Source organism: Ornithorhynchus anatinus, chromosome 9, assembly GCF_004115215.2.
Source record: "Ornithorhynchus anatinus isolate Pmale09 chromosome 9, mOrnAna1.pri.v4, whole genome shotgun sequence".
In the NCBI taxonomy this organism is placed as follows: domain Eukaryota; kingdom Metazoa; phylum Chordata; class Mammalia; order Monotremata; family Ornithorhynchidae; genus Ornithorhynchus; species Ornithorhynchus anatinus.
In genome coordinates, this window is record NC_041736.1 from 890,986 (window position 1) to 918,405 (window position 27,420).

At 51.1% G+C, this 27,420-nt stretch overlaps 1 protein-coding gene across 1 annotated transcript in view; it reads left to right on the forward strand.

Annotated features, from left to right (window-relative positions):
• THSD7B (thrombospondin type 1 domain containing 7B) overlaps nucleotides 1-27,420 on the forward strand; it is a 159,992-nt gene that overhangs the window by 120,736 nt on the left and 11,836 nt on the right. Inside the window, exons 15-18 of the mRNA XM_029072551.2 lie at nucleotides 2,895-3,073; nucleotides 18,600-18,605; nucleotides 22,658-22,791; nucleotides 23,402-23,555. Coding sequence (XP_028928384.1) covers nucleotides 2,895-3,073; nucleotides 18,600-18,605; nucleotides 22,658-22,791; nucleotides 23,402-23,555 — 473 coding nt within the window. The remainder of the gene's footprint in view (nucleotides 1-2,894; nucleotides 3,074-18,599; nucleotides 18,606-22,657; nucleotides 22,792-23,401; nucleotides 23,556-27,420) is intronic.

A 27,420-nucleotide genomic window follows, 5' to 3' on the forward strand; every position in this document is an offset into this window, starting at 1 on the left:
TAGAGGTTAGCTGGCCGAGGGATATGAGAGAGCTGAGTTTTTCTTTTAGCCGAAAGATTAAATGCTCTTTTTCTCCAGAGTATGTTCCTGTTGGTCTGTGTGTCACAGTCATTGGCCCCTGGGGTTGATGGGCAGGGTGTCCAGTCCGGTGAGAAAAGACCAAGGAATCTTGACACTTGGTTCCCCCTACTGCTTACATGCAACAGTGCAGCAGTGATGGTAGTATTTATTGAGAGCCTGCACACACACGCACAAACACACACACGACACATCACGTACACACATAAACCACACACACACACACACACACACACACACACACACACACACGCAGTCGCAGCCTCGTTACAGGAATGTGAGCCTGAACCTGGCTGCTTGGGAGGCCCAGCCCGTTCCCAGCCAGAATACTCTTGGTCGGTCCTGGGGCCACTGGAAGAGAACTTGGACACCTGGCGATGCCTGCAAGGTCTTAAGGTCCTCCTGGGTTCCCTCCCAGTAACAGGTACCATCTAGGGACTCCTTCGCAGTTTCGAGGGAGCACACCCCAGTCCTCCAGCCTGAAGGCTGCTGCCTTCAGCCTCAGGCTCTCGGCTCGGCTCCCTGAACCACTCAGGGTTCATTTGGGGCTCAATTGGCTGCCCTGTTTCCCGTCTCTTTAATCCTGTAAGAGATTTGAAGGCAATGATACCCATTTGGTGATTATTTCCTGAAATACGACCTATTGCTTATCCTCAATCAATCAAGACTTAGGTTGGGAGCCCTATGTGGGATTGTGTTGGATCTGCATCTACTACCCCAGAGCTTAGTACAGTGCTTGGTACATAGTAAGTGCCTAACAAACATCACAATTATCATTAAGTATTAATTATTATTAAGTAACAAAAATAAGTAAAAGATCCAATCCCTGCTTTTGAGACTTTTACAGTCAAATGGAATTTGCAGTCCAACTGAATATTTGACACATCTCCTCTCCCTTCTCAGAAGGAAACTGAGCCTCAAAGACTTGAACATTTCCAATAAAGAACTAAGCTCTTTGACAAATAATATAAATGGTTTTCACTTTCTCAACTTGATTTGAAGCGATCTGCAGGTTGACCTATCCCTACCCCTAGAGTGACCCCAGTCCTCTGGGAAATGGAAGTCGTAGGATCTGGAAGTGGCTTCCCCTCACCTTTCCTGCTAAGGCCTGAAAACAAGGCTCCGTCTCCCTGGCAGTAGCTTGTGATAATTCTTCCCCCTCACTGGGTGTCGGTCGATGACATCCCCGAATGGAACATCAGGAGGGCAGTGTCTGTGACTTGTTCCAGACTCATGGGCACAGCAGTTTCAATGGAGGTGCTTCAATCCTCTGCCCTCCCCAGAGCCAGGTGGGCAGATGGGTGGACAACCAGCCCACAAATCCAATGGGGGCTGCCTTACTCATAGGGTAGGAATTTCCAGTCCAGGAGAGTGCTGGGCTCCAGAGACATCCTGGTGGAGGTGGGAATGGGGAATGTTTCCCTGTGAAATGGGGAGGAGAGGGGCTTTGGTAGGGGACCACAGACAAGTGGGCTGTAAGCTGCCCCTGCTGTACATGGACACTGTGCTGGTCAGAGCCTGGGCAAGGGGCCGGGGGCCACCTGGGCAGCTAGTGGTGTGTTTGAGGCAGAGTTGAAGGAGGGCATCCTGAGACCAGACCACTGTCCAGAGTAGCCTGGTGGCACTGTAGGACACTGGTCTAAACCCAGAGCAGCTGCAGGCCCGGAGTTTGGTCCATCTTGCTGGGTTCCTGATGGTGGTGAAGATGATGGGGAGGTTGGTGGTGGTGATGGTGGTGATGTTCATAGGGAGAGTGAAAACGGAAATGACCATGATGAGGATGACAATGATGATGATGATGATAAGGATGATGACAATAAAGATGATGATGAGGATATTAATAATAATTAGGACAATGTCGATGATGATGATGATGTTGATGGAGTCATCAGGCCAGACTGAGAATGAGAAACTCCAGGCAGAAGGGAATGAGCAGTTTGGATGAGGGAGGGCAATCAGACCTATTGGTCCAGCCCCTTCTGTCAGGAATGGATCCCCCACACTTCCCCTCAACCGACTCAACCCTTCCAACCCCACCCACTTGGCCCCACAAGTTGCCACGCAGATTTCCCATTTGGAACATGCCAGATGAAATTAAAACATCAGCCCCTGAGCAGCACCATCTTGAGACAGACTGTGGGAGTCCACCCAGCCCTGGACTCTGTCTCTGGCAGCCGCAGCAGCAAAAAGAACACGGGGGACCCCCACCTTCATGATTAGGGGTGGACCAGCCAATACCTCAACTCTTCCCTCTCTGCCCCCGACTCTCCCCCAGTGACCCATCATGGTCCATCCCATACCCATAACTCTCCCTTCTACATCCCTGATTCTCCTCCAGTAATCCAATAAGGATCATCTGAGGCCCCCTATTGTCCCCTCTCCAACCCTGACCCTCTCTCAGGGACCCAAAAAGACACACATCCACGGCTCTGTCTAAAACCCACCAGATCTGCTGGTGTTTCCAGCTACACAGCTCCCTGTTGCAATGGATTTCCTGTTGGGGAAGACATGTTTTCTGTTGCCTGCTCTGACTCTGCCAACCTCCAGCTCCAGTGGGGGCCTTGGCCTTGGTGTGGGTGGAGGGATTTGTCATGGGTGGAGCCATTGGGTGGAGGCCCAGATGGAGGACCAGGATTTCCACCTCTTATCCAGGGGCCATGAAGGAGTCGGGCTCTCCCTCTGCCCAGGCAGTCATTGTGTTGGAAGTCTCTTGTGTGCATTTGCAGGGGGCTTGAGGACTCATAGTTGGTGGGTGTGGCCTTGACTCCGACAGCTTCCCTCCCTGGTGACTCACTCCACTTTCCTCTCCACTGCAGGTTACGTGGAGGAGGCGTGCACCATCCCCTGCCCATTTGACTGCAGGCTGAGTGACTGGTCTATCTGGGGACCCTGCAGCGCCCGCTGTGGCGTGGGCGTGAGAACTCGCTCCCGTTGGCTGAAGGAGAAGCCCCACAATGGAGGCCGCCCGTGCCCCACGCTGGACCTCAGGAACCAGGTACAACAGCACTGGGGTGACGCCTGGATGGTGGGGGTGGGTGGAGAAATGAGGGTTCCGAGTCGTTTACATTGTCTTGCACCTCAGCAGCCGGGTGGCCTCCTCCCAAAAGGCACAGAGGTGGAAACTGAGGTCGAATCTGCCCACCCCCCGGGCACTGAGGCAGTGGGTTTCCACATGTGGAACCATACCTGTGTGGCCCCCTGGGGAGGTTTGAACATGTGGCAGCCTTTGTGACACAGCCAGATTGCATGGTACAGCAAGAGGTTCAGCATATCACAAACTACCTGGTACAGCATGGCTAGACCATGTGACACAGATAGATGGCATGGTATGGCCAGACTGTGTAGCATGAAAAGACTGTGTGGCACAGCCAGACTACTTAGTACAGCATGACACAGGTAGACCTCATGGCACAGCTATATGGTGTGGCATGACCAGACCATGTAGCACAGCTGGAAGCATAACATAGCATGACTATATGGCATAGCCAGGCTGAGTGGCACAGCCAGACTGCATGTCACAACCAGAAAACGTGGCACAGCTAGATGGCATATCTTTGTCAGATGACAAGGCATAATGAAAGGTACTGCATGGCACAGCTAGATGGTTTGGCATGGTCAGACCACATGGCAAATTCAGACCGCTTGGCTCAGCAAGACTGCGAGTCACAGCTGGTAGCAGAGCATGGAACAGCTAGACCGCATGGCATGGCCGGATCACAGGTGACCGCTGGGAGAGTAAGGCCGAGTGGAACAGGAGAAGCAGAAGATGGAGAACCGGAAATGAAAATTGAGGTGTAATGAGAGTGAGGGCTAGGGGAGCTGAGAATTGAGGAGCTGAGGGTCCAGAGCCGTGGTACAGAGCCGGGGCCCAGAGTCACGATTGGCATGATGGGAGAGTTGCCGGCGAGATTGGCAGGAGAATGTTGAGACCAAAGGGAACCCAGCTCAGCCCTTCCTCTGCTTTCTAGTAAGACCCCAGGCGGCACTTTCTCACCAATCCCTTAGCCAATAGGCCAGCCCTGCTTGACGGACGGACAATGGAAGGAGTTTCTTGGAGGATCCAGTGGTTTGGGCAATGTGTTGCTCCTGCAGGATTTTGACCAGATATTTCCTCTCTTCTCCAAACTCTCCAAATCCTAAACCCAACCACCTAACAAACTTAAGAAAGGGCCGGAGCCTTATCCCTGCTCACCGACATCACCATTGATTTCGCCATCATTATCTCCGGCCTCACCATCGCTATCACCATCATCGTCACCATCACCATGATCCCTGACATCACCATTATCACCATCTTCACCACTGCCATCACCATTGCCAACATCACTGGTGTCGGCATTGACTGGGCTCCTACTGAGGACAGAGCACTGAACCAGGAGCCCAGTGGACTTGGCATTTGGTGGACAGGATACCTGCTGGGCTGGACACTTATTGGGCTGGGCACTTCCTAGGTTGGGCACTTCCTGGGCTGGGCACTGTTCTAGATGTGGGGGAAGAGACAGAAGCTGTGTAAGATGGGATGCCTGCTCTTGAGAGCTTATAGTCTTAGGAGAGGCACAGAGATGAGCAGTCATGCTGTGGCTAAAAGTGCGAGGCTAGAGAGATGTGGGATAAACATGCATCGTTATGAACTGGGAACGATTTCACAGTTCAGTGTTTGGGCCTTGCCACGTCCCTTGCCCCCAGAAAGCAGGATCCCACCCCTCCATCCACTCAGTCCAAGCAGCGTGGCTCAGTGGAAAGAACAGGGGTTTGGGAGTCAGAGGTTATGGGTTCAAAGCCACTTAGCTGTGTGACTTTGGGTGAGTCACTTAACTTCTCTGTGCCTCAGTTACCCCATCTGTAAAATGGGGATGAAGACTGTGAGCCCACATGAGACAACCTGATCACCTTGTATCCTCCCCAGCGCTTTGAACAGTGCTTTGCACATAGTAAGCACTTAACGAATGCCATCATTATTATTATTATTCTGTGATCAGAGACAGGGGAGGATGGCCACAACCCCTCGGGTGTTGTGGTGGACTGGATTTGAGGAGAGATTCGGGGACAGGCAGGGCCCAGCCTTGGCTGGACTTGTCTGGACTAGATGTTCCAGGGTGTGATGGGCCCGGATAGTGGGCCACTGATCTAGGGTGACAGGGCTAGATGGGGAGGTCCTGTCTCCAGAGTGGGGGCAGCAGGATTGATCCTGGGGCTGCTTCCTGCCTATGATCTTTCCATCCGCCGGGCTGTGTTTAGCCTTCCCCCACTCTCAGGAGTGGATCCTTGTGGAAGGTCTGACCTGCCCGGAACTGAGACCCTCTCTGCCCGCTTGCCTTTCTCCAGGTGTGGGACATGGGTGGATGTCAGCTGTGTGCTTACCAAGAAAAGGCCACTCAAGTCTTAGGCATTTGGCCGAGAACTCAACTGGCAAAAACAAAATGATAAAAGGATAATCTGACATAAATTAGTGCTTGAGCTTTGACGTTCCAGCCTCCAAAAGAGCAAATAAGGACTACTATCCATAACCTCAATCCCAAATATAACGCTAACACCTGGCCCTGGTCCTGGTCCCGATCCAGACCGGAACATCAGTGCTAGCCATCCAGCTCCCAATCCTAACTCCAGTGCTGACCCGGACCCTAATTCCTGCCATCCAACTCCTACTTCAACACTGACCCTAATGGAGTTTTTCAGTGGTCGGTGGGTTGACTTGGAATCTTGTGAAAATTACCTTCCAAATTTGTCCAAGACAGGACCTTTGGGCTTTGATTTTAGTTCACTAGTTGTCTTCCCCTTGATCTGAAGTGAAAGCTGCGGGACCCCACCGGTGTCCCACCTGCCTCAGAGAGCTCACCCCCATCTCCCAGATGGCAAATGTGTTCTTCCCCTCCCTCTCTTCCTGGGTCTTCCCATCTTAGGGGTCACAAGAGTTCAGGGTTTCTGGTTTGTCCCATGTCAGCGGGATGGAAATTCCTTTGGCTCAAATTCCAATTATTCTGGGAAGAAGTAACTGCACCCTGGCCTTCTTAGCCTGGTCCTCCCCATTTCTGGAGCCCTTCTGGGCCCAGGGTTGGCTCCTCTACCCATCTCCTCACTCTCCCCCCACATCAGCGTGGCTCAGTGGAAAGAGCATGGGCTTGGGAGTCAGAGGTCATGGGTTCTAATCCCCCCTCTGCCATTTGTCAGCGGTGTGACTTTGGGCAAGTCACTAAACTTCCCTGTGCCTCAGTGACCTCATCTGTAAAATGGGGATGAAGACTGTGAGCTCCACGTGGGTCAACCTGATCACCTTGTATCCTCCCCAGTGCTTAGAACAGTGCTTTGCACATAGTAAGCACTTAACAAATACCATCATTATTATCTTACACTATTCTGGATCTATTTTCCTAACTTTCAGAGGGGCACCAATGTGGGGCCCACACTCCAACACCCAGATGCCCAGAGTGCAACCCTGCTTCCTGCTAGTCACCTATTAAAATGTCCCCTGACTGTCTGCCCCCTCTTGGGGGCAGAAAGGAGTCCAGTCAAAAGAGAGATGAGGTCCAAGCTTTCCAGAATTGGATCCAGGCGCTGCAGCACTGGGTGTGTGTGTCTAGCAGGAGGAGCCCTTATGCTGTGAGTGAGCAACAAGAGCTTGCCACATTGTGGCAGGGTGTTTCAGTAGCAAAGCTGTGGGGTCAGAGAGGAGGGTTGGAGTCCGAATGAAGAGAGCAGCAGGAGACAGGCAGCCGAGGAGCAGCCAAACATCCTTTTAATGGGAACACCCCCCTACTCCTAAAGCAGCGACAGAAGCCTGCCCGCCCCCTGAAGCTGCCCTGCATCCTGTGTCCTTTCATGTGCCCTCCACCCCAGCCATCAGAGAGTCCTTGCATTGTGTGTCCTCCGTCCCCATATATCTCTGCATGCACCTCACCTCTGGAGTGTCTCCACGCCACTTGCCCTGCATCCCTCCATCCCTACACATCCCCTCCCAGAGTTTTTCCACATCATGCACCCTGTGCTCCTGCGCATGCTTTCCCTAAATGTCCCTATGCCATGTGCCCTGTGCCCCTCTGTCCCTGCACATGCCCCCCAGAGTTTTCTGATACTGGACACCCTGAATCCCTGCACGTTTCCCCTAAATGTCCCCATACTGTATGCCTTGAGTCTCTGCACGTGCCTACGCCTCTGGAGTGGTCTCATGCCACCCCCAGAGTGTTCCCACATTCAGTGCCTTGCATCCTTGCACATGCCTCACAGACAGCTGGAGTGTCCCAGGGAGTCTCCTGGGGCCACCTGCACAGTGGAGTGCTTCCCAGGCCTCCTCAGAGACACGCTTCTCACCGGGGGTCTGTGGAAGCCCCTCATCATCGCATTTTTGTCAGACTTCCCAGACCCCGTGGCCAAGACCCCCAGATACCCGCTAGAAGGGTTAGCTGTTCGGCTTTGAAGATGCTTTCTGAGCCACCGGGTCAAAGGTTGCTCTTCATCGAGAAACCGGGAAAATTGTCACTTCTCATTAGGCAAAATTGTATGTTTCAAGAACTTTCCAATTAATTATAGCTCACATCAAGTTTTCATTAGTGTGCTGAAGAGGCTAAATTTTAGCTGTCTGAATAAATGACCGAGATTTAAAATTTAACTGTGTCTGGACTGGTGGTAGTTATAAGGGAAATCCTGCCAGAAGGTTATTCAGCTTGCCCAATGCTCCAGCTGTGCATAGAGCTGTGCTGGCCGATAAGGTGCTTGGACACACAGAACTGCGAACTGTGGACACACAGGCAACAGACGTGAGACCAGTGAGTGCTGGTACCCGCAGATGCTGGAACAGGCAATGAACAACTCCCTTTGGGTGGGCTCCTGCCTTGGGCCAACCTGGCACTGTTCTCTCTCAGGAAGAGCCCAGGGATTGGCTTGGGAGGCCCTTTCCCCCGGCCACAAGCCCCCCCCCCCGGGTCCCTGAAAACTGTTGGCAACCGATGGGGGCTCCTGAGGTGTGGAACAGGAGCTGGTCAGCGTTCTTCCCCTTGACTCTGTTTATTGCCATTGTTCTTGTCTGTCCATCTCCCCCGATTAGACTGTAAGCCCGTCAAACGGCAGGGACTGTCTCTATCTGTTGCCGACTTGTTCATCCCAAGCGCTTAGTACAGTGCTCTGCACATAGTAAGCGCTCAATAAATACTATTGAATGAATGAATGAATGAATGAGGCAGGGAGAGCATGTCCATTGTTAATTAGTGATTCAGTGAATCGTCCCCTTTCATTTTTCCCATGGTGCAGATGCACCTGTGCTCTCATCTGTTGGGTGGTGGGATCCCCTAGAGCAGAAACAGAAGATTTAGTGGGTGCATTCTACACAAAATATGTGCCTAGAACAAATGTCCCGACACAATAGGTGCTCAGTACAGCGTTTGGCACAAAGTACGTGCCTTGTACATTGCTCTGCTCACTTTAACTGCCCAGTAGAGTGCTCCACAAAGTACATGCCTGGTTCAGTGTTCTGCACTCAGGCACACAATCCAGGGCTCTGCACCCAGCAGAACTCAGTGCACTGCTCTACATCTAGTACGTTCCAAGGATGGTGCTCTGCACTCAGTAGGAGCCCACTTTAGCACTCTGCACTCAGTAAGGTATCACTGGTATGTCGTTTCTTAGCTACTCCTTAGCATGAAAACATCCTCTAGAAGTCTAAGGTTGTTTAAGGTCAGTGTGAAAATCATTCACCCTCTGGTGCCCAGTCTAAGGCCTAACCTTTCCCTTCTGATGACCCGTCGGTCAGCTTTGGGATTCCCAAGTAGATAGTTTGGGACAGGGGCTGTGAATCTCTCAGCTTTTGAAGTCTGGGGAAGCAGGTGGGGCCTTTTTCCAACTTCCCTACCCAAGCCTCTCTCTTGCCTGAGATCTGGTCTGCCTCCCATAGCCACCCCACTCCCCCAGCCCCGGGGGAGGGGGCTGGTCGGGAAGGAGGTGGCACCAGGAATTGCTTGTCCTCCTCCTTCTCCTCTTTCATTTGCTCCTATACCTCCTCCCCCTTCTTCATCCCCTCCTCTTCTTTCCCCTCCTCCCCCTTCCCTGCCCTCCTTGCAGCCAAAGCACAGGGACAGCCAGGGGAGTGATAGATATTCATTAGGAAACCCATCAGAGAAATCAATAGCCATTTGGACCCGTTCCACAGTCGAGAAATGCAAATTCTGGTGTCAGCCCAGACTCGCTCAGAGCCGCCACCAGCTGGGCTGCCAGGGGAAGCAGCCTGTGGCGGGTGGGAGGGCAGGCAGCTGCCATACCAACGCCTGTCACTCGCTGTCCACCTGCCCAGCTGTTTGTCATCCCGGCCGCCCGTCTGCTCCATTGATGGAGACCAAAGCACCGAGGCTCCCCAGGCAGGATATATTGGAGTTTGCATACTGGAGTTTAGAAGGCACTTCAGACAGCCAAGCTGTAGTCTTGACAGGTAAGCATACAGACAGACAGACACACACACACAGAGAGAGAGAGAGAGAGATAGACAAGCAGGCAGGTAGGCACAGACAGAGAGGAAGATAGAAGGCAGTTGGACATACAGGCAGATGGAAAGTAAATCACCCAAGAAATCAGTGCAAGTCCAGGCAGGGGTCAGCCGAGGGAGCAATTTAGCAGGAATTTAAACACAAAATCCAAAGCCAGAAGCTCCCCTTATCCAGAAGCCACCACTATCCACCAGGATCCACCATGGCTGCTGCTGACACAGCAATCGCCAGGCATGCCACCAGGGTGAGGAGGACCTTCAGGAGAGTGGATTGATTGGATTGGGGCCAAGCTTTTATTAAGCAAGTGGTGATGGGGTTTATTCTGGATTTCAGAGAGGCCAGGGCTGATTCTTGTAGGAGCTGGCGAGATCCCAAGGGAGCTGACATGATCCCAACAGCTCAGTAGGGAAATTCAGAGTGGCAACTCTTCCTTGAAGGGTGGCCCCCTAATCTAGGGAGCACAGCTCCTACTCCTCTGGGCAGTGCTCAGAACAGAGTCCTACACCCAGGATATATCCAGTTCAGTAGTCTGCACATGGAAGGTGCCCAGTAAATACTGATGATGATAATTATGATGAATTCAGTGACCATTCAATAGCTGTAATGAAGGTCCTGGTGTCAGCCCACCTACTCTGGGTCACTGGCCCACCAGTGACCCACTTGTGACAGCCCGGGCACATATGCGGCTGTCTTAAGAACTTCACCAAGATGCAAGAACCTACCTTTGTGCCACCCTGCAGAATCCAAGCCCAGGCCACTCATCATGTGGGACTGATGGGATCCTGCAGGTCCACTTGTCTGCTCTCCTCCTCCTGTTTTTCCTCCCCTTCCTCCTCCTCTTCCAGTCTGCTCTCTGCTCAGAATATATACCTTCTTCATTAATGAAAGTAGTGATGTCTTCTGATCTCCTGGCATTGCAGCTGCTCTTTCAGTATCTCCTCTTTCCCCCAATCCCAGAAAATCCCATTCTCTTCTCCCTAGTGGCTGTGACCCTTGGGATCAGATACAGTGTTGTGGTGGGCTGGGTAAGGAAGCCTGCCAAACCCCTCTGGTTTTCTAGCAATTTTCCGGGGAAACCCATGGTGGGAACGGTTTCAATTAGTCGCTCAATCAGCGGCATTTATTGAGTGCTTATTGTGTGTAAGGTACTGTACTAAGTGCTTGGGAGAGGCACGTTCCCTGTCCATAAAGATCTTATGGTCTAGAGGGGGAGACAGTTATTAAAATAAATTTCAGATATGTACCTGAGTGCTGTGGGGCTGAGAGTGGGGTTAATATCAAGTATTTAAAGGGGACAGTTCCAAATACGTGGGTAATGCAGAAGGGAGAGGGAGTAGGGGAAATAAAGGTTTAGTCAAGGAAGGCCTATTGGAGGAGTTGTCATTTTAGTGGAGCTTTGAAGGTGGGGAAAGTGATGGTCTGTTGTACATGAAGGGGGAGGGAGTTCCAGGCCAGAGGGAGGATGTGGGCAAAGGGATCACAGTGAGAATGAAAAGACCAAAATACAGTGAGTAGATTGGAATTGAGGAGACTGTAAGCCCTTATGGGCAGAGATTGTCTCTCTTTATTGCTGAATTGTACTTTCCAAGCGCTTAGTGCAGAGCTCTGCACACTTTAAGCACTCAATAAATTTGATTGAATGAATGAATGAATAAAAGTAGGAAATTAGTGAGGGAAAGCTGAAGGGGGCAAGCAGAGTTGACTGCCCACTGAATACATATGGGCTCAAGCCCTGGGGATGGGGAGAAATCAATTTATTAGTGCTAGGGGTGGCTTGGGGTAGTGGGAGTTATTGACTGATTAATCGATGAGTAGCCCATTTGATTTGATTTCTTCAGGAGGAAAGGGGTAAAACCATCCCCCACAATCGTGCCCCATCCCCAAATGCCCCGAAAGTAGGGCTGCTTCTTCCAGTGTGCGATGCAAGACAGTGGCCGTGGAGACGAGGGATTTATGGTGACCGTGACTTCCTCTCCTCGGAGGAGTGTTGGATTACTGAGCACCTATTACCGCCTTGGATGTCAGGCGTCCTGAGATAATGAAGAAACCATGCCGGCTGATGATTCTCTTTGATCTATTAATTATTTCCCTGTAATGTGCGAGCGAACAGCAAGCATTGGCAGGGAAGCATGGTGTCCAGCTGGAAACAGGGATCCACTGCAACAGGGACTGAAATTTATGGTGCTGGGATTATCCGTGTCTGAAAGCACAGACCCTTACTCCTCCTCAACTCCACTTATCTTCTCATTGCAGCTGTGCCCCCCCCCCCCCCCGGGCATCCCCTGGTCTTGTTCCAGCTGTTCCACTGAGAGATATGTGCCGATGGCCAGAGCTTGCCACTCTCATGCTGTCTCTTATCATTGGATCAGGTGACTCTTGTCGTGGTTTAAGTGGTCTGCCATCCTTCCAGGCTGCCCTCATCAGACCAGGACTTTTGCTACCACCGGGGTGGACTGGACCCAGCCCCCAATCTCTGTCTGCCTGCCTACCCAGATGCGGCCTCCACCAGCAACATCCGTCTTGCCACCCACCATGGTCTAGCCTCTGCCAGCATCCCCAGACCATCCAAACAGGTCCTGCCTCCACCAGCGGCCCCCTTCCACCTGCCTCCCAGATCTGGCCTCCACCAGAAGCGATCATCTGTCCACCCACCCGAGTCCTTTGTCCACTGGCCTTTGCCACCCTGGCCCTTTTTCCTCCAGAGATAATTGGAGAGTTTTCTCTGTGGCTGCCTCTTCACCTTGTAGCTGGTGAAAATGGGGAAACAATGGATTGGGGTGTCGCTAAGGGGATGTGGAGTGTTGCGCTGTAGATAAGATGAGGTGTGTGTCACAGTGTGACTGTGGATTCATGATGTGTCGTGGTGGTGATAGGAGGAGATGTATGACATGGTGTGACTGTGGAGACGTGATGGATCACAATGTTGATAGAAGGAGATATGTGTCAGGTGTGACTATGGAGATCTGATGTGTCGTGCTGTTGATAGGAGATGTATGTGAGGTGTGACTATGGAAACATGGAGTGTTGGTTGCAGTGTGAATATGAGATGTATATCATGGTATGACTATGGAAACGTGATGTGTCATGGTGTCGTCAGAAGGAGGTATATGTAGGGTGTGACTTTGGAGACATGATGTGTCACGGTGTCTATAGGAGGAGACGAATGTCAGGTGTTACTATGGAGACATGGTGTGTCAAGGTGTTGATCAGAGGAGATGTGTGTCACGGTGTCACTATGAAGATGTGATTTATCATGGTGTCGATAGGGGAGGTGTCTGTCGTGGTGTGGCTATAAAGACATGATGCTCTGTGGTGGCGGTAGGAGATACGTGTGTCGGAGTGACTATGGATTCATGATGTCTCGTGGTATCAGTAGACAGAGGTGGTGTGTTGTGTTGTTGCTCTGGGTACCCGGCGAGTCTTGATGCCACCTCCCAGAGAGCTCCACATCGATGTGTTTCCATTGGCTGGCCCCTCAGGGTGTTGTTCTGTCTTGCAATCACAGTCGTTAGGCCCCATCAAGCCACAATTGTGTCGAGAGGAACTGTGCTTGCTTAATTTGCCTTTCATCAAGATTTCATCGAGAAAGTGTTTCCCTATCTCAGTATGGATGAGAAGGTAATGAACATCCCAGCAGCCACAGCCTCTCACTTCCAAACGTTCGTTTTCAGAAGCGAGATTCAGACCAGCTTCTGAAATCTGTCTGGGCGATTGCCCCAATCTTACCCCCAACCAATCCAGCCATCGATCCATCCGTCCAACCGTCCTTCTGTCCATCCATCTTCAGGATTCATTGAGCATCTCCTCGGGCCTAGGTACCACACTGAGATCTCGGAAAAGTGCACCAGCTGCCAGGCACAAGGTCCCTGCCCTCAGGGAGCTCACACTCTAATGGGGAGGCAGACATCATGTGCCAGAGAGAAACTTGCTCTGGACGAATGATGTGGAGCTGCCAGGCAGCATAGAGCTCAGAGCTAGCTGAGGAACCAGTTTATTGATCTCACAGAGATTAAATAGACATTTATGGTCAGCATGTGTTTAGCATATTCATTTGGTGCTCATCAGTGCTTATCCTAAGGCCAGTTCTGGAAAACTCAGAAGGCAGTGAGTAGACTGGGTTTGCCTGGCACTGGGGCAGTGACACTGACTGAGAGAAAGCATTGCATGGGGCTTTAAAGATGGATCTTGGGGGGCAGATTATTCCTCCAGCACTTATGTTCATTTATCACAATGGCTTCAATTTAAGCTTTTCTCTTAATAAGTCAGATTAATTCTTTGCCACACTACCTAATTAATTGGAGTTTTATAGATATTGGAGCAGACGGGGGAAACACATTCTGAAATTTTAAAGAAGAAAGTTGTTGTGATAATTAAACATTCACTTCTTCAAGGACCCAGAATGTGAATGCGATTCCTTGACCTTGAATGAAGCGAAGGCTTCAGTGGCAAATGTTTTCCAGACAGAGAGTACAAAGGCAAGATTAGCACTCAACGGAGAAGACCAGTTTCAACCTCATTTGCTGTTGGGTTGAGAAGCCAAAGAGGATTAGGGCAGAACATGGAAATTTCAACTTGGGTCTCCTCTCAGCCGCTGGGGAAAATCAATATCCAGATGAGAGAAAATGAATTTTGCCTTGCCTTGATTTGTAAGAGCTCTATATCAAAATGATCTGATTATCCATTTAGACTGTGCCCGTGTGAGTCAAACATGGCTACGTATTCCAGAGAGAGATGCCACTGTGATCCAGGCTACATCATCTCCTTAGACAGTTTTCAGACTGGGATAACAGATCAAGGAAGAACAGCAGTCCCTGAGGGGACCACCCCCAGCCTCTCAACCTTTTGCAGCTCAGGACTCTGTCTCCCATAATGGCACGAGGAAGCTTGCCCTCCTGGACACCCCCTGCCCCACCATGGTCAGGAGTGAACCATGCAACACCTCTAACTCTCCCCTCTCCATCCCTGACTCCCCCAGTGACCCAGCATGGCGCTTCCAACACCCCTAGTTTGGTCACCTACTGTGAGAAGCAGTATGGACTAGTAGAAAGAGGACCTGGGTTCTAATTCCTTCTTTGCCGCTTGTGTTCTGTGTGACCTTGTACAAGTTGCTTCATTTCTCTGTGCCTCAGTTACCTCATCTGTAAAATGGGGTTAAGACTGTGAGCTCCATGTGGGACATAGGCGGTTTCCACTCTGATCTACCCCAGCACTTAGAACAGAGCTTGACACATAGTAAGCACTTAGCAAATACCATAAAAAAGAAGGGACGGTTAGAAATTGTGGGGCCATTAGGGACAGTTAAGAGCTTTTAGGTGATGGTAGGGGCCATTTGGAGGGACCCTTTGGGGGTTGGAAAGAGGCTGGTTGGAGGCTGACTTGGGCAGATACCTGGTCCAGGCCAGCTATAGGGGTGGAGTGGGTGGGGGGAATCCCTCAGAGGGATTGGTCCTGCAGAATGAAGCTGGGACTCAGACAGCTGGGTCTGGATGTCTGGGCATGGCAGCTCCTTAAAACCCACTTCCTTTCCTGGGTCATCCCCTGCCTGAGTTGAATCCTTGAGTGGGCACTGCTGTGGTTCTAGGCACTACCAGCTGGTACTTGCTGTCAGGGGAATGGGGCTCTGGTCCAGTGTAATTCCCACAGTGGATGTGACGCAGTCACGCTGTGTTGTGCTGATTGGCTGGGAGGGCTGCCAACAGCAGGTCAGCATCTGGCTGATGCACAGCCCAGGAGAACATCCAGACCCTTCAGGTCAGGAGCACGTCCAAATTCTCCAGGGCTGGGAATCTCTGGTGCCTGGAGACCCTCTGGTGCCTGACGTCCCCCTAGACCTTCCAGGTCTGGGAGCCTTTCTAGATCCTCTGAGACTGGGAGCCCATCTAGATTCTCCAGGGCCCAGCTTAACTCTCCAGAACTGAGAGCCTAATTAGACCCTCTGGGGTCAGGAGCCCAACTAGATTATTCAGGGCCAAGATACCACCTAGACCCTCTGGTGCTGGGAGCCTGTCTAGATCCTCTGAGGCTGGGAGTTAATCTAGATTTGCTGGGGCCAGGATCCCATCCAAACCCTCTAGAGCCAGGGGCCCATCTAGATCCTCCATGACCAGGAGCCCATCTAGATCCTCCGGGATGGGGAATCTGTCAAGACCCCCTGGTGTCAACATCCCATCTACAGTCTCTGGGGCTGGTAGCCCGGCTAGACCCCCTGGGACCTGGAGATCACCTAGACCATATAAGGCTGGGTCCCATCCACACCATCCAGGACTGGACTGGCATTGGTGATTTCAGGATTTCATGCTTCTGAAGAAGTGATGTTCCTCCGTTTATGCCATTTCTCTTTATTAGGCTGTAAATACCATTTCACCGTATGGAGAAATGCAATTTACGTGTTTAAAATGCACTCTGGGTATTTGTTTCAATCATTATCCCCATGGTAACTGAAATTATATAGTTTGCAGGATGCACTGTACTTTATGAAGTCCCAGCAAAAAACAAACAAACCTATTTCTGTGAGTTATTTACATTATGTTATTAAATGCAGTGAGCAACAATCAATTTTTAGATTTCATGTAATTCTGTTCACAGTGGTCTGAGGTCTGGAGGAATGTTTATTGTACTAGGAAAAATGGTTCCCACCCATTCAGGGTCTCTCCAACCGCTCTGGTCCTGCTGGTGTTCCCAGCTGCACAGCTCCCAGTGAGGATGAATTCCCCATGCTCACCCCATGCTGGGAGTTGTTTTTCCTGCAGTTAGTTCTGACCCAGTCCCTCTTCATCACTAGTAGGGGCCCTCTTGGGGGCCCTCACCCAGTTGGGGTGGGATCTGGGGGGCAGTAATTTTGTGTTGGGCCAGTCCAACTCCAGCCCTGCCTCTTCCCAGCCTGCAGAGTCCTCCCTTCTGGCCCACCTTCCACCCACCACCATGTAGGGGAGGCAAAATCCAGCTCTGTCAGTTTCCTTTGACGTTGGAGAGGATTTCAGCTCTGCTGGACTATTGGATATCCAATCAACCAGCCAATGGTATTTATCTAGCACTTTCTGTGTGTAGAACACCATACTTGGGAAGAGTAAAATACAAGTTGGTAGTTGCAATCCCTGTTCACAGAGAGCTTACAATCTACAGTGGTGAAAGACATTAATATAAGCCAGCCCATTTCCCCTGTCACCAGATCCTGAAGTCATTGATCTCTAGTGGGGTAGATCTCTGGCCAGGTGGATCTCTGGCTGGGTCAATCTCTGGTTGGGTCGAACTCTGACCCAGTCACTCAGTTGCTCGCTCAGTGGCTCTGTTAGATTGGGTCAGAAAGCTTGTTCCTTGATCATGGGTCTTATTGGACTGTCCAAAGGAAGAACCAGGCTGAGGGCCATTTTCTTCTCCAGCATTTCCCATAAGAGCAGGCTGGGTGTCACGACCCCAGTCCCAGCTCCCATCCTCCTCCAGGTCTGAGAGATTTGTCCGAGTCACGTGCCGTGTCTCTTGAGCCTAGGCTTCAAATGTATGGCTGAGGGCCATCCTGGGTTCACACACAACGTCTATCATCTGTCATCTGTGTTTCCATCTCCTCAGTTCTCTCTGTCCGGGTTGCTGGGGTGTTGCTACCAGCAGGCCATCTTCAAGTAGGAATGTAGGGTGTGTGCGAGTGTGTGTGTGTGTGTGTGTGTGCGCGAATCAGTGTGTGTGTGCCTGCATTCAAGTCCGTATGCATGTGTGCAGGAAAGATGAATAGTGATTCCAATGCAAGAAAGAGGAATAATTGTATAAGGCCATCAATCATCCCATTCCTGGGTCAGCCCCACAGCCCACCTGGCCAAAACTCTTGTCTCCAATAGAGTCACTAGGACACCTGGAGAAACTGTGTGCTGCTCATCCTACAAGACACTTGCCCTCATGGAGCGGGGAGGGACTATCTGACACCCTTGACTCTCCCTTCTCCATCTCTGACTCTCCCCAAGTGATCCAGCATGGGCCACCCAACACCCACAGCTCTTCCCTCTCCATCCCTGACTTTCCCTCAGCAAGCCGGTATGGACTATCCAAAACCTCTGATTCTCCCCTCTCCATCCCTTACTCCTCACAGTGACGCTGCATGGACACTCACCCATTCTGTCCAATTCCCTCTGAACCTTGCTGGTGGTGAGAGCAATAGGAGTAATAGAAATAGCTATAGTTGTAGTAGTAGTAATCGTAATAATAATATAAAGATATTTATTCAGCACCCGAGAAGAACCCAACCTGATCCAGATGCTCTCTAGCTGGGGGGCTCAGGGGAGAGGTCCACTCTCTGGCGGTTGGTGGATCAAGGTCTCTAGCTGTGGGAAGTTGTGTAGGTAAGGTTGGGGTGGCTGGGGGACACAAGGGGATCCCTGTTGCTGGGCTCTAGGCGTGACCTGAGAAGAGAATGTAGGTTGAGGGAGCAATTTGTTCCTGACTGTCAGTGTTTGTCGAGAGGGCATGAGTCCAGCAGGGGCCTAAGTCAATGGGAGAGGGTCAGGCATTTCTGCTTCCTTAGCAGTCAGGAGGGGCCTGGGCACCTAAGTCGGGGCCGGTGCAGAGTTTGATGGGAGCTGGTCTTCCAGGGACTCTCTCCCTGACACCTCAGCTGCCCATCTCCTAGCAATGGATCGCCGTGGTGGGATCTTGGAGTCACCTGGGTAGTGGTACGGAGGCCGGGGAGCTGACCAGTCCACATCAGGACCGCTGACCCAGGTCTAGGGGGAGCCCTCTGGTGCCTCATCTCTGCCCGGATGGTGGTCTGCAAGGCGAGGCAGCCTGGGCCTTGCCCCAGACTCCACCGACGTGTTTCCTACAGCCGGGAAGTGGGAAGGGAGGGCAGCAGGGTGAGAGGGTCGGCCGTCAGCATCGGGGCTTCTTCAAACAGGGTGTCACATTCTAGCCCGACGTCCATCTCCGGCTTCTCCTGGGAAGGTCACAGGCCCTGAGGGCTGCGAGCTAGAGTTTGTCTGGTCTCGTGCAGTGGTCCGGCAGCTGAACTAATGACTATGCCATTTTCTTTCCCCTGCTTGTCCCGCTCTGCCCACACGGACACCCTCAAAGGCTCAGGTTGGTGTTGCAATCTGTTTTGATCTTCATTGTTCTCATTTAGCGAAAAGAGGCTTTGATGTTTTTCTTCACAAATCAGCTTTTATCCCCCCTATTCTTTTTTGAGGCCAGATCAAAGCATCCTTCTTACAAAACGAAAAACCATCACAAACGGTGCAATGTTCGCTGGCTGCCGCCCTCCTGCCGCCGGCCTCAGCAGAACTTGCTGTTTCTACCCCCCTGAAAATTGATTATATCTACTAAAATGTGCAATGCCGGCCTTCTTTCTAAGGCAAGACAGCAGCAGCCACAGTGTCAGCAGAAAACACGCCCGTCCTCTCAAGCGCCTAAGAGCAGGACGGGGGTGTCTGCCTGTGAAGTCGGGCGACCTAGGGTGGGGGGACTCAAAGCTGACAGGGACACCTCCAAGAGCCCCTCCTTCTTCAGAACCTCAGCTCTGGGGCTGCTGCAAACCTACCTGCCTGAGACCCACCTGAGGCCCAGGGCTGGTTGCAGGCTGTGAGTAAAGGAAGCCGGCGTCCTAGGGCAGTGTGGGATTGGCGTGATGAGGTCTGACCTCCCAACGATGGCATCGTTGGCTCCCCCTCTCAAAGATGGCTGTCATGCCGCTTGCCTCGAAGATGGCCACCATGTAGTGTTTCTCAAAAATGACCACTGTGCAGTTGCTTTCACAGACGGTCAGCACATTGCTTCTCTCAAACATAACCACCCCGTAGCTGCTCTCAAAAATGACGGCAGGGCAGAATTGATCCACTGTGGGCAGTCAGAGTCTCAGACCGAAACTACCTGGGGAATGCAGGTGATGGGCGACCCTGGGTGGGGTAGGGTGCAGTGGTGGTGGTGGAAACTCTTTCCTCTTTATATCTATGTCTATCTTCCCCTCTGGACTGTAAGCTCATTATGGGCAGGGAACATGTCCTCTAATTCTGTTGTACTCTCCCCAGTGCTTAGTAGGGTGCTCTGCAAGTAATAAAGCACTCAATAAATGCCATTGATTGAGTGAGTTTGATAAATTCATTCCCTGAAATATTTCAAATGGTATCGGTCGATCAGTCCTAATTATTGAGGATTTACTGTTGTGGAGAGTGCTGTACTAAGCATTTGGGAGAGTACAATACAGCAGAATTGGTAGACACATTCCCCGCTCATAAGAAGCTTATGGTCTAGAGGGGCAGACAGGCATTAATATAAATAAATTACTAATACATACTTAAGTGCTGTGGGGCTGAGAGTGAGGTGAATAAAGGGTGCAAATCCTAATGTATCACTGTGATATGTTGTGTCCACAGCATGATGTGTTGGTGTCTGTGTGCATGTGCATTGTGACATGAAGGAGTCAGTAGATGACTCTGGGCTAGTATGGTGTGGGCACTTGTGGTATGACATGATGGTGTCAGTGTGTGTCCTTATGGTGTGATGTGATGCCTTCAAGGGGCTCAGGGTGGGTTTATCTGCCAGAGATCAGCTCCGTGGGGAGGAGTTTCTGGTAGTCGGGCTTTTTCCATGGGAACAGGGGCTCCAGCTCACGTTGTTCCTTGAATGGCTCCTGGGTCTGGGGCTGGCATGGAACAGCAGCGAAGCCAGGAAAGGGGAAACCACAGAGTTTCCCTCTTCCAAATAACAATCAGGATCCCCATTCTGAATGCTCACTGTGTGTGCAGCCCTGTACTGGATGCTTATGGAGTGCTGAGCACTGTACTGTTCACCTGCTGGGTTCATTGCTGTGTACTAGTCACCTACTGTGTGCAGATCACCAACTAGGTACCTACTGGGTGCAGAACACTCTACTGGGAGAGTTTTGTGAGCAGAGAACTGTACAGGGTGAGTACTGTGAGCAGAAAGTGAGACTAGTACTATGAGCAGAACACTGTACTGAGTGAGTCCTGTGTGCAAAGCGCTGAACTGGGAATCTACTCTGTGCAGAGTGTTGTATGAAGTACTTGGAAACATTCAGAAGTGAAAGATGCGACTCTTGCCCTTTAAGAAGCTTTGCTAGTGGGGGATGCAATCAACATAAATTTGCTAAGCCAAAAGGTGTGGATCACAGCTGCTGAGGCTGGGTGTGACCAGGCAGTTTTGGCCCTGCCTCTCTACCTGGCCCAGCTCCTATACCCTTAGATTTCCTGGCTCTCTTCCCTGCACCCTGAACTCACCTGGGCCTCCCCTGTTCTTCTGGGGAGAGGGCGACCACTTCCAGGTTACAGGGGGTGTGACCTCTAAGGTTCCCAACTGGATGGATGTTCACAGTTGCCCGTCTCCCAGGTGAGTGGGCAGAGAGACCCTGGACAGCAGAGCTGATGGGGCAACTTTTTGTTTCTTGGGGAACTGTCCCCAGCCTTGCCTCTCCCAGCTGTGGGTCAAGGGCAGCTGGGGGCCAGGAGGCAACCAGGGGCTGGGGAGTCACCGAGGGGGCAGCCAGGTGTCGGAGTGCAGCTGGGAGCTGGGAGGCAGCTGGGGCCAACGCCCCTTTGTCCTGTTTAACTGAAAGGAATTTTTGGATATTGCCCTTGCTGCCTCTTGCCGCTGCCTCTCCCACCCAACTCTCGCCACCTGCTTTCACAACTTGGTCATCCCACTTGGGGATGGCTCACCCTGGGCTCCTCTCCACTGGCCCCAGGCCCTGGGGGAAGCAGCAGAGGCGGACAGCCCTGCCGAGACCTGGGCAGAGGGCAGCACAGTCGGGATTTATCGTCATGGCCAGCAGAAGGAAATTTGCAGGATGAATCACTCCCCTCTGCGCTTGCATTCCGAGGACACTCTATGCAAAAGTAAACGCTCCTCTCATATTTTTCAATTGTCACTTAAAGTACATCGGCAGGAACAATATGGCGCGTAATTGAGAGAAAGGCCATCTAACGGAGATGTGAGCTGTTGGAGAAAATGAAACTGTAATGGAATTCCCACCCGCTCTCTTGCAGTTGAAGAGAGAACTGTCTTTTATTCCGTTTTGTGGAGACATACAGCAATATTTTAACATATTCTCAACATTCAGAATTTAGACAAGTCAATAACTTCAGCGTATTTGAGCCCATCCGTCTGTGTACGCTGTCATATCGTTAAGCAGCCAAGGTCTCTGAGCGGCCGTGGTCTCCGGCTGGTCATTGTCTTGGGATGGTTGTTCAATCAATCAATTGTATTGATCACCTACTTTGTGCAGAGCACTGTACTAAGCACTTGGGAGAGTACAATATAACAGAGTTGGTAGACATGTTCCATGTCCTCAAGGAGCTTATAATCTGTTGTCTCTGCACTGCTTGTTGTCCTGAGGAGACTGTTATCTTGAGGCAGTTATTGTCTCAAGACTATTGTTGTCTCTGGGGTAGTTGTTGTCACAGACAGTATTATTGGTCCAGAACAGTTATTGTCTTAGGGTGGTTGCCATCTTGGGATGGTCACTTCCTGTGGGCAATTGTTGTTCAGAAACAGTTTCTGTCAGACCCAGTTGCTGTCTAGGGCCAGTTATTGTTCTGGGTTTGGTTGTTGTCTCAGAGAGGTGACCATCTTGGAACGGTTGTTGTCTATGGACCGTTTTTTTTAAAATGGTATTTATTAATTATTTACTATGTTTTTAAGCACGCTTCTAAGCACAGGGGTGGATATGAGTTTGTCAGGTTGGACACAGTCCCTGTCCCACATAGGGCTTATAGTCTAAATTGGAGGAAGAAAGATTTAATCCCCATTTTATAATAATAATAATTATGGTATTTGTTAAGTGCTTACTATGTGCCAGGCATTGTACTGAGCCACAGAAATGTTAAGTGACTCATCCAAGGTCACAAGACAAACAATTGGCAGAACTGGGATTAAATCCCAGGTCTTCTGTCTCCCAGGCCCATGCTCTGTCCACTGGGCCTTGATGCTTCACTATCAGGTTATCAGCTGTGGCTGTTATCTCTGGGAAACTGTTGTCTCGGAGTGGTTGTCTTGGTGCTGGTTGCTGTCTTGGTGTGGCCAGCACCACGGGTACCATTTACGAGGTGCGTCGGGCAGGTGGCACAGGAATTGAATCTGTCAGTGGCAGGATGTGAAGTGTGTTCCTTCCTTCTGGGCAGGTGCATGAGACGATGCCGTGCTTCGACGAATGCCACCGCTACTCCTGGGCTGCCGGGCCCTGGTCTCCGTGTGAGATCCCTGGAGACCCCACAGCCCTGCTCTGTGGGGAGGGGCTGCAGACGAGGAAGGTCAGGTGCGTTAAAACATGGGTTCTTTCAGTAAGCTTAAAGGGATATGTGCGGTCCACACTGGGTCCCTGGGGGACAGTCAGGGCTGGAGAGGGGAGAGTTGGGGTGTCGGATGGTCCATGCTAGGTCCCTGGGAGAGAGTCAGGGATGGAGTGGGGAGAATCAGGGGTTTATATGGTCAAATCCCTAACCATAAGATGGGTGCCCAGAAAGGCAACCAGTGCCTGGTCTTTCCAGGAGGCAGAGTCCTGGGTACAGAGAGCTCCTTGTGTCTCACACGCTTGCCCAGCTGGCTCCTAGCTGTTTCTTCTCAAAACTGAGCCCTCCTCATTCCTTCATCCTCGGGAATTGTGCCCCAGCTCTCCGCCAGGCTCCAGTCAGGCTCCTGAGCCCCAGACCTGCCTCAATCCTTTGGCCTGGACCCTGGCCCTGGCCCCACCTAGGGGATTGTGCCCAAACCCTGCCAGTCAGACTCCTGAGTCCCTGGTACAACTCATTCCTTCAGCCTCAGGCCCTGGGCTCCAGTTCCACCTCGAGGACTGTGCCCAACCCTCTCTGCAGCCAAGATCCCAGGCCACTGAGAATAAGAGGACCTGGATGGACTTTGCCTTGCAGGTGCGTCAGAACGGTGGGGGAGAGTGGCGGGGAGATGGTGGATCGCACCCTGTGTGACCAGACAGAAATTCCGGCCGGAGCCCAGCGCTGCATCCGCTTCTGCCCCAGCCAGTGCGTCCTGTCCCACTGGGAGCCCTGGAGCCCATGTCCACAGGTAAACCCCTGAGGCTCAGGTCTGAGGTCCCACAGTGGTCTGGCAGAGGCAGTGAGCCTGGTCAGCAGTGGGTGAGACCCTGGAAACAGAGGGCATAAGGTCAGAGATGGGGGTCTCAGGGGTGTGTGTGTGTGTGTGTGTGTGTGCTGTGTTGCAGAGTATACTAGAAAAGGAGGGGCAGGGGGCATGGGAAGGAAAAGAGGAGATGGTGTTGCTGGCTGGTTGGTTGGTTTTCTGTCCGTGCCCAAACCACAGTGGTGGCAGCAGAGCTTGGGGCAGGAAGACAGGAGCACACAGCCCCAGAGTGCCGTGACCTGGCACCAAAGGGACTCTTCCCACTGCCCTGCTTGCAGATCTAGAAATCTTCTCATACTATTACCAGCAGATGAACTTCAAGTCAATTTTATGGACTGCCCAGGAATTTCCAAACAGTCAGTAACCCTGGCACTGTAAAAATTCACTTCCTGACCCCTGGCTCCATGCAGTGGTGGGGGGTAGTCCCCGGGGAGAAAGAGGACGGGGACTCATCAGCCTCCTCGCCTGGTCTTCCCAGCAGCCCTGTCTTCTCCTGCTCTTACTTGCTCTTCATTCGTTGCCTGAATCTGCTCTTAAAGCTTTCTCTTCTTCTCAATTAAGAATAGTCATCCATTCATGTTCCAGATTCCCATACTAGACTGCAAGCTCCATGGTGGCACAGATAATGTTTATCATTTTTCTCTATGTTCTCTAAGCCCCTAGTTATTAGCACGAGCAGAGCCCTAAAACTGTAGGTGCCCAGTACAGTTCCCACATGCAGTGGGTGCCTGGAATAGTGCATTGTCCAGCAAGAGTTTAGTACAATGCTCTTTGCATAATAGACACCCAGTCAATCCCGTTGAAATGGGTACTAAGCCCACCAAGGTTAAAAAGGAGAAGACACAGACGGTCCTTCAAGAGAGGAGAGTTGCTTTGGTCTTGCCAAATCACCAAGGAAAAATTTCCTTCCACATATAAGAAGAGTTATTAGTTGATCTTTCAGAAATAACGTATGTCACCTCCATGCCTGAGAAACGGTGTGTCTGCAGCGGCAGAGGAAAAATAATGACCCTGTTAGCTAATGGAGCAGACAGGATCCTGATCGGGCGCTGTGACTGACTCTTACCAACCGGAGCAGAGAGAGCGAGACGGCAGAGCAGAGAGAGTGAGGCAGATCAGAGCAGAGAGAGTGAGACAGCAGGGCAGTGAGCGCGAGACAGATCAGAGCGGTGACAGCGAGGCAGACTGGAGCAGAGAGAGCGAGGCAGACTGGAGAATAATAATAATAATGATGATGCTTTTTGTTAAGTGCTTACTGTGTGCCAAGCACTGTTCTAGGCACTGTGGGAAGATACGAAGTAATCAGGTTATCCCACATGGGGCTCACAGTCTTAATCTCCATTTTACAGATGAGATAACTGAGGCACAGAGAAGTGAAGTGACTTGCCCAAAGTCACACAGTTGACAAGTGGCAGAGCAGGGATTAGAACCTATGACTTCTGAGACCCAAGCCCGTGCTCTTTCCACTAAACCACACTGCTTCTCAGAACAGAACAAACCAGAGCAGAGAGAGTGAGGCAGACAGGAGAGAGAGCAAGATAAACTGCAAGATAAACTGGAGCAGAGACAGCGAGACAGACCAGACTAGAGAGAGCAATGCAGATCGGAGAGGAAAGAGCAAGACTGAGTGCCGCAGAGAGAACAAAACAGAGCAGGCCAGAGAGAATGAGATGGAGCAGAGCAGAGAGAGCCAGCTGGCCGTCCACAGGAATGAGAGTGGCCACTCCCAGAAAATGACCATCTGGAGTGACTCTATACCACCTCAACAAAATCGAGGGATGGCTGGAGGGAGGCATGGTTAGAGACACAGGTGAGAAGCAGTGTGATCTAGTGGATAGAGCATAGACTTGGGAGTCAGAGGACCTAGGTTCTAATCCCAGCTCCACCACTTGTCTGCTATGTGACCTTAGGCAAGTCGCTTTACTTTTTCTGCCTCAGTTACCTCATCTGTAAAATGGGGATTAAGACTGTGAGCCTTATGTGGGACAGGGACTGGGTCCAACCTGATTAACTCGAATCTACCCCAGCGCTTAGTATAGTGTCTGGCACATAGTAAGTGCTCAACAAATAACATAAAAAAAAAGAGGAGGGAGGGACGGATGGACAGACAGATGGACAGACAGATGGAAGGAGGGAGGGATGGAGGAGGTTTGAAAACAGGCTAAAGGGCAGCCCAGCCTAAGGTGAGGGGGCAGGGCCCGGGATGCCAGCGGAGGTCAATGGCGAGCAACCCTGCTGACCCCGCGGAGAAGTCAAAAAGGAGGCAAGGAAGCAGTGGATGATGGAGGATTTGGGAAGGGCAACGAGAGGCCAGGCAGGATTCTGAGGCAACACCAAGCACTTAGTACAATGCTCTGCACACAGTTAACTGCTCAGTAAATATGACTGATTGATTAACACCTAGCCCTCCAGAGTGCAGCTGCTCAAAGGTCAAGTCTTTGGCTGGGGACTAGACCACAGCAAGGAGTGGCATCTTCCAACAAAGCACACACACACTAGAAAGCACATGCACTGGATAGGTCCACCTCATTTGGTTGAACGTCTGATTCCCAAAGCAGTCTGCTCATAGTAAGATCCAACAATAATTTTTAAAAAAATCATTAGCCTCATTATTGTTGTTATTATTTTTAAGTTCTCACTTTCATGTAGCCAATAAGTCTAATCAGGAAAATGGATTCACATTACATTTTCACATTAAATTCGCATAACCTTTCAGAAAATAATCACACTGCTAGCATTGAGAAATATGGAATCACTTTATTTTGAAAATGTTTTGATTGTTTTTTAAGGAATGGAATAAAACATCAAATTTAATTCTCTATAATGCCCTGATGATTCAGTTGAACGTTTGTGAAATGGATGTCTTAGCTTGATGAAGTTGCGGTGCCCTGATCCATTCCCTAGGTTTGGCGCTCCCCACATTTCTCTGAGATGTGTGTTGTGTGTATTGTATTGTCCCTTGGGTGGAACCTTGTTCCTGGGAACCTAAAAGCACCTAGACCCTGCAGCAAGGGCTTGGGGGTGCGGGTGGGGGTGGGGAGGGACCAGGGAGAGGGGTCCTGACCATAGTTGTTCTGTTGAAATTCCCCCCCCACCCCCAGTCTGGCACCCATTCCCACAGATTATCACTTAGAGATCAGGAAGGCCTTGGAGGGCAGCCCCCAGTCAATCAATCAGTCAGAGAAGCAGCATGGCCTGGTGGGAAGAACATGGGCCACTTGCCGGCTCTATGACTGTGAGCAGGTCACTTTTCTGGACCTCAGTTTTCTTATCTGTAAAATGGGGATATGGTATCTGTTCTCCCTATTCAGGAGGCTGTGAAAGAGGTGCAGGCACAGGGGGTCCTCTGGATTGGTAGGCCCCATGATCCTATCTCCCCTCTGGGGCCCCTCGCCTGCCCCAAGTCTTGGCCAGAGAGAGGACGCTGACCTGAGTTTCATAATAATAACAATAATAATGATAATCATTATTATTATTATTGTATTTAAGTGCTTACTGTGTGCCAGGTGCTGTTCTAAGCTCAGGGGTGGATACAAGCAAATTGGGTTGGACACAGTCCCTGTCCCATGTTGGAGCTCACAGTCTCAATTCCCATTTTACAGATGAGGGAACGGAGGCCCAGAAGAGTAAGGTGACTTGCCCAAGATCACACAGCAGACAAGTAGCAGAGCCAGGATTAGAACCCAAGACTTCCTGACTCCCAGGCCTGTGCTCTATCCACTACGCTATGCTTCTCATGTTGTCACCGGAGTGAGCAGGGTTTCCGGGTCAAGGGTGGAGGGGAGAAGGT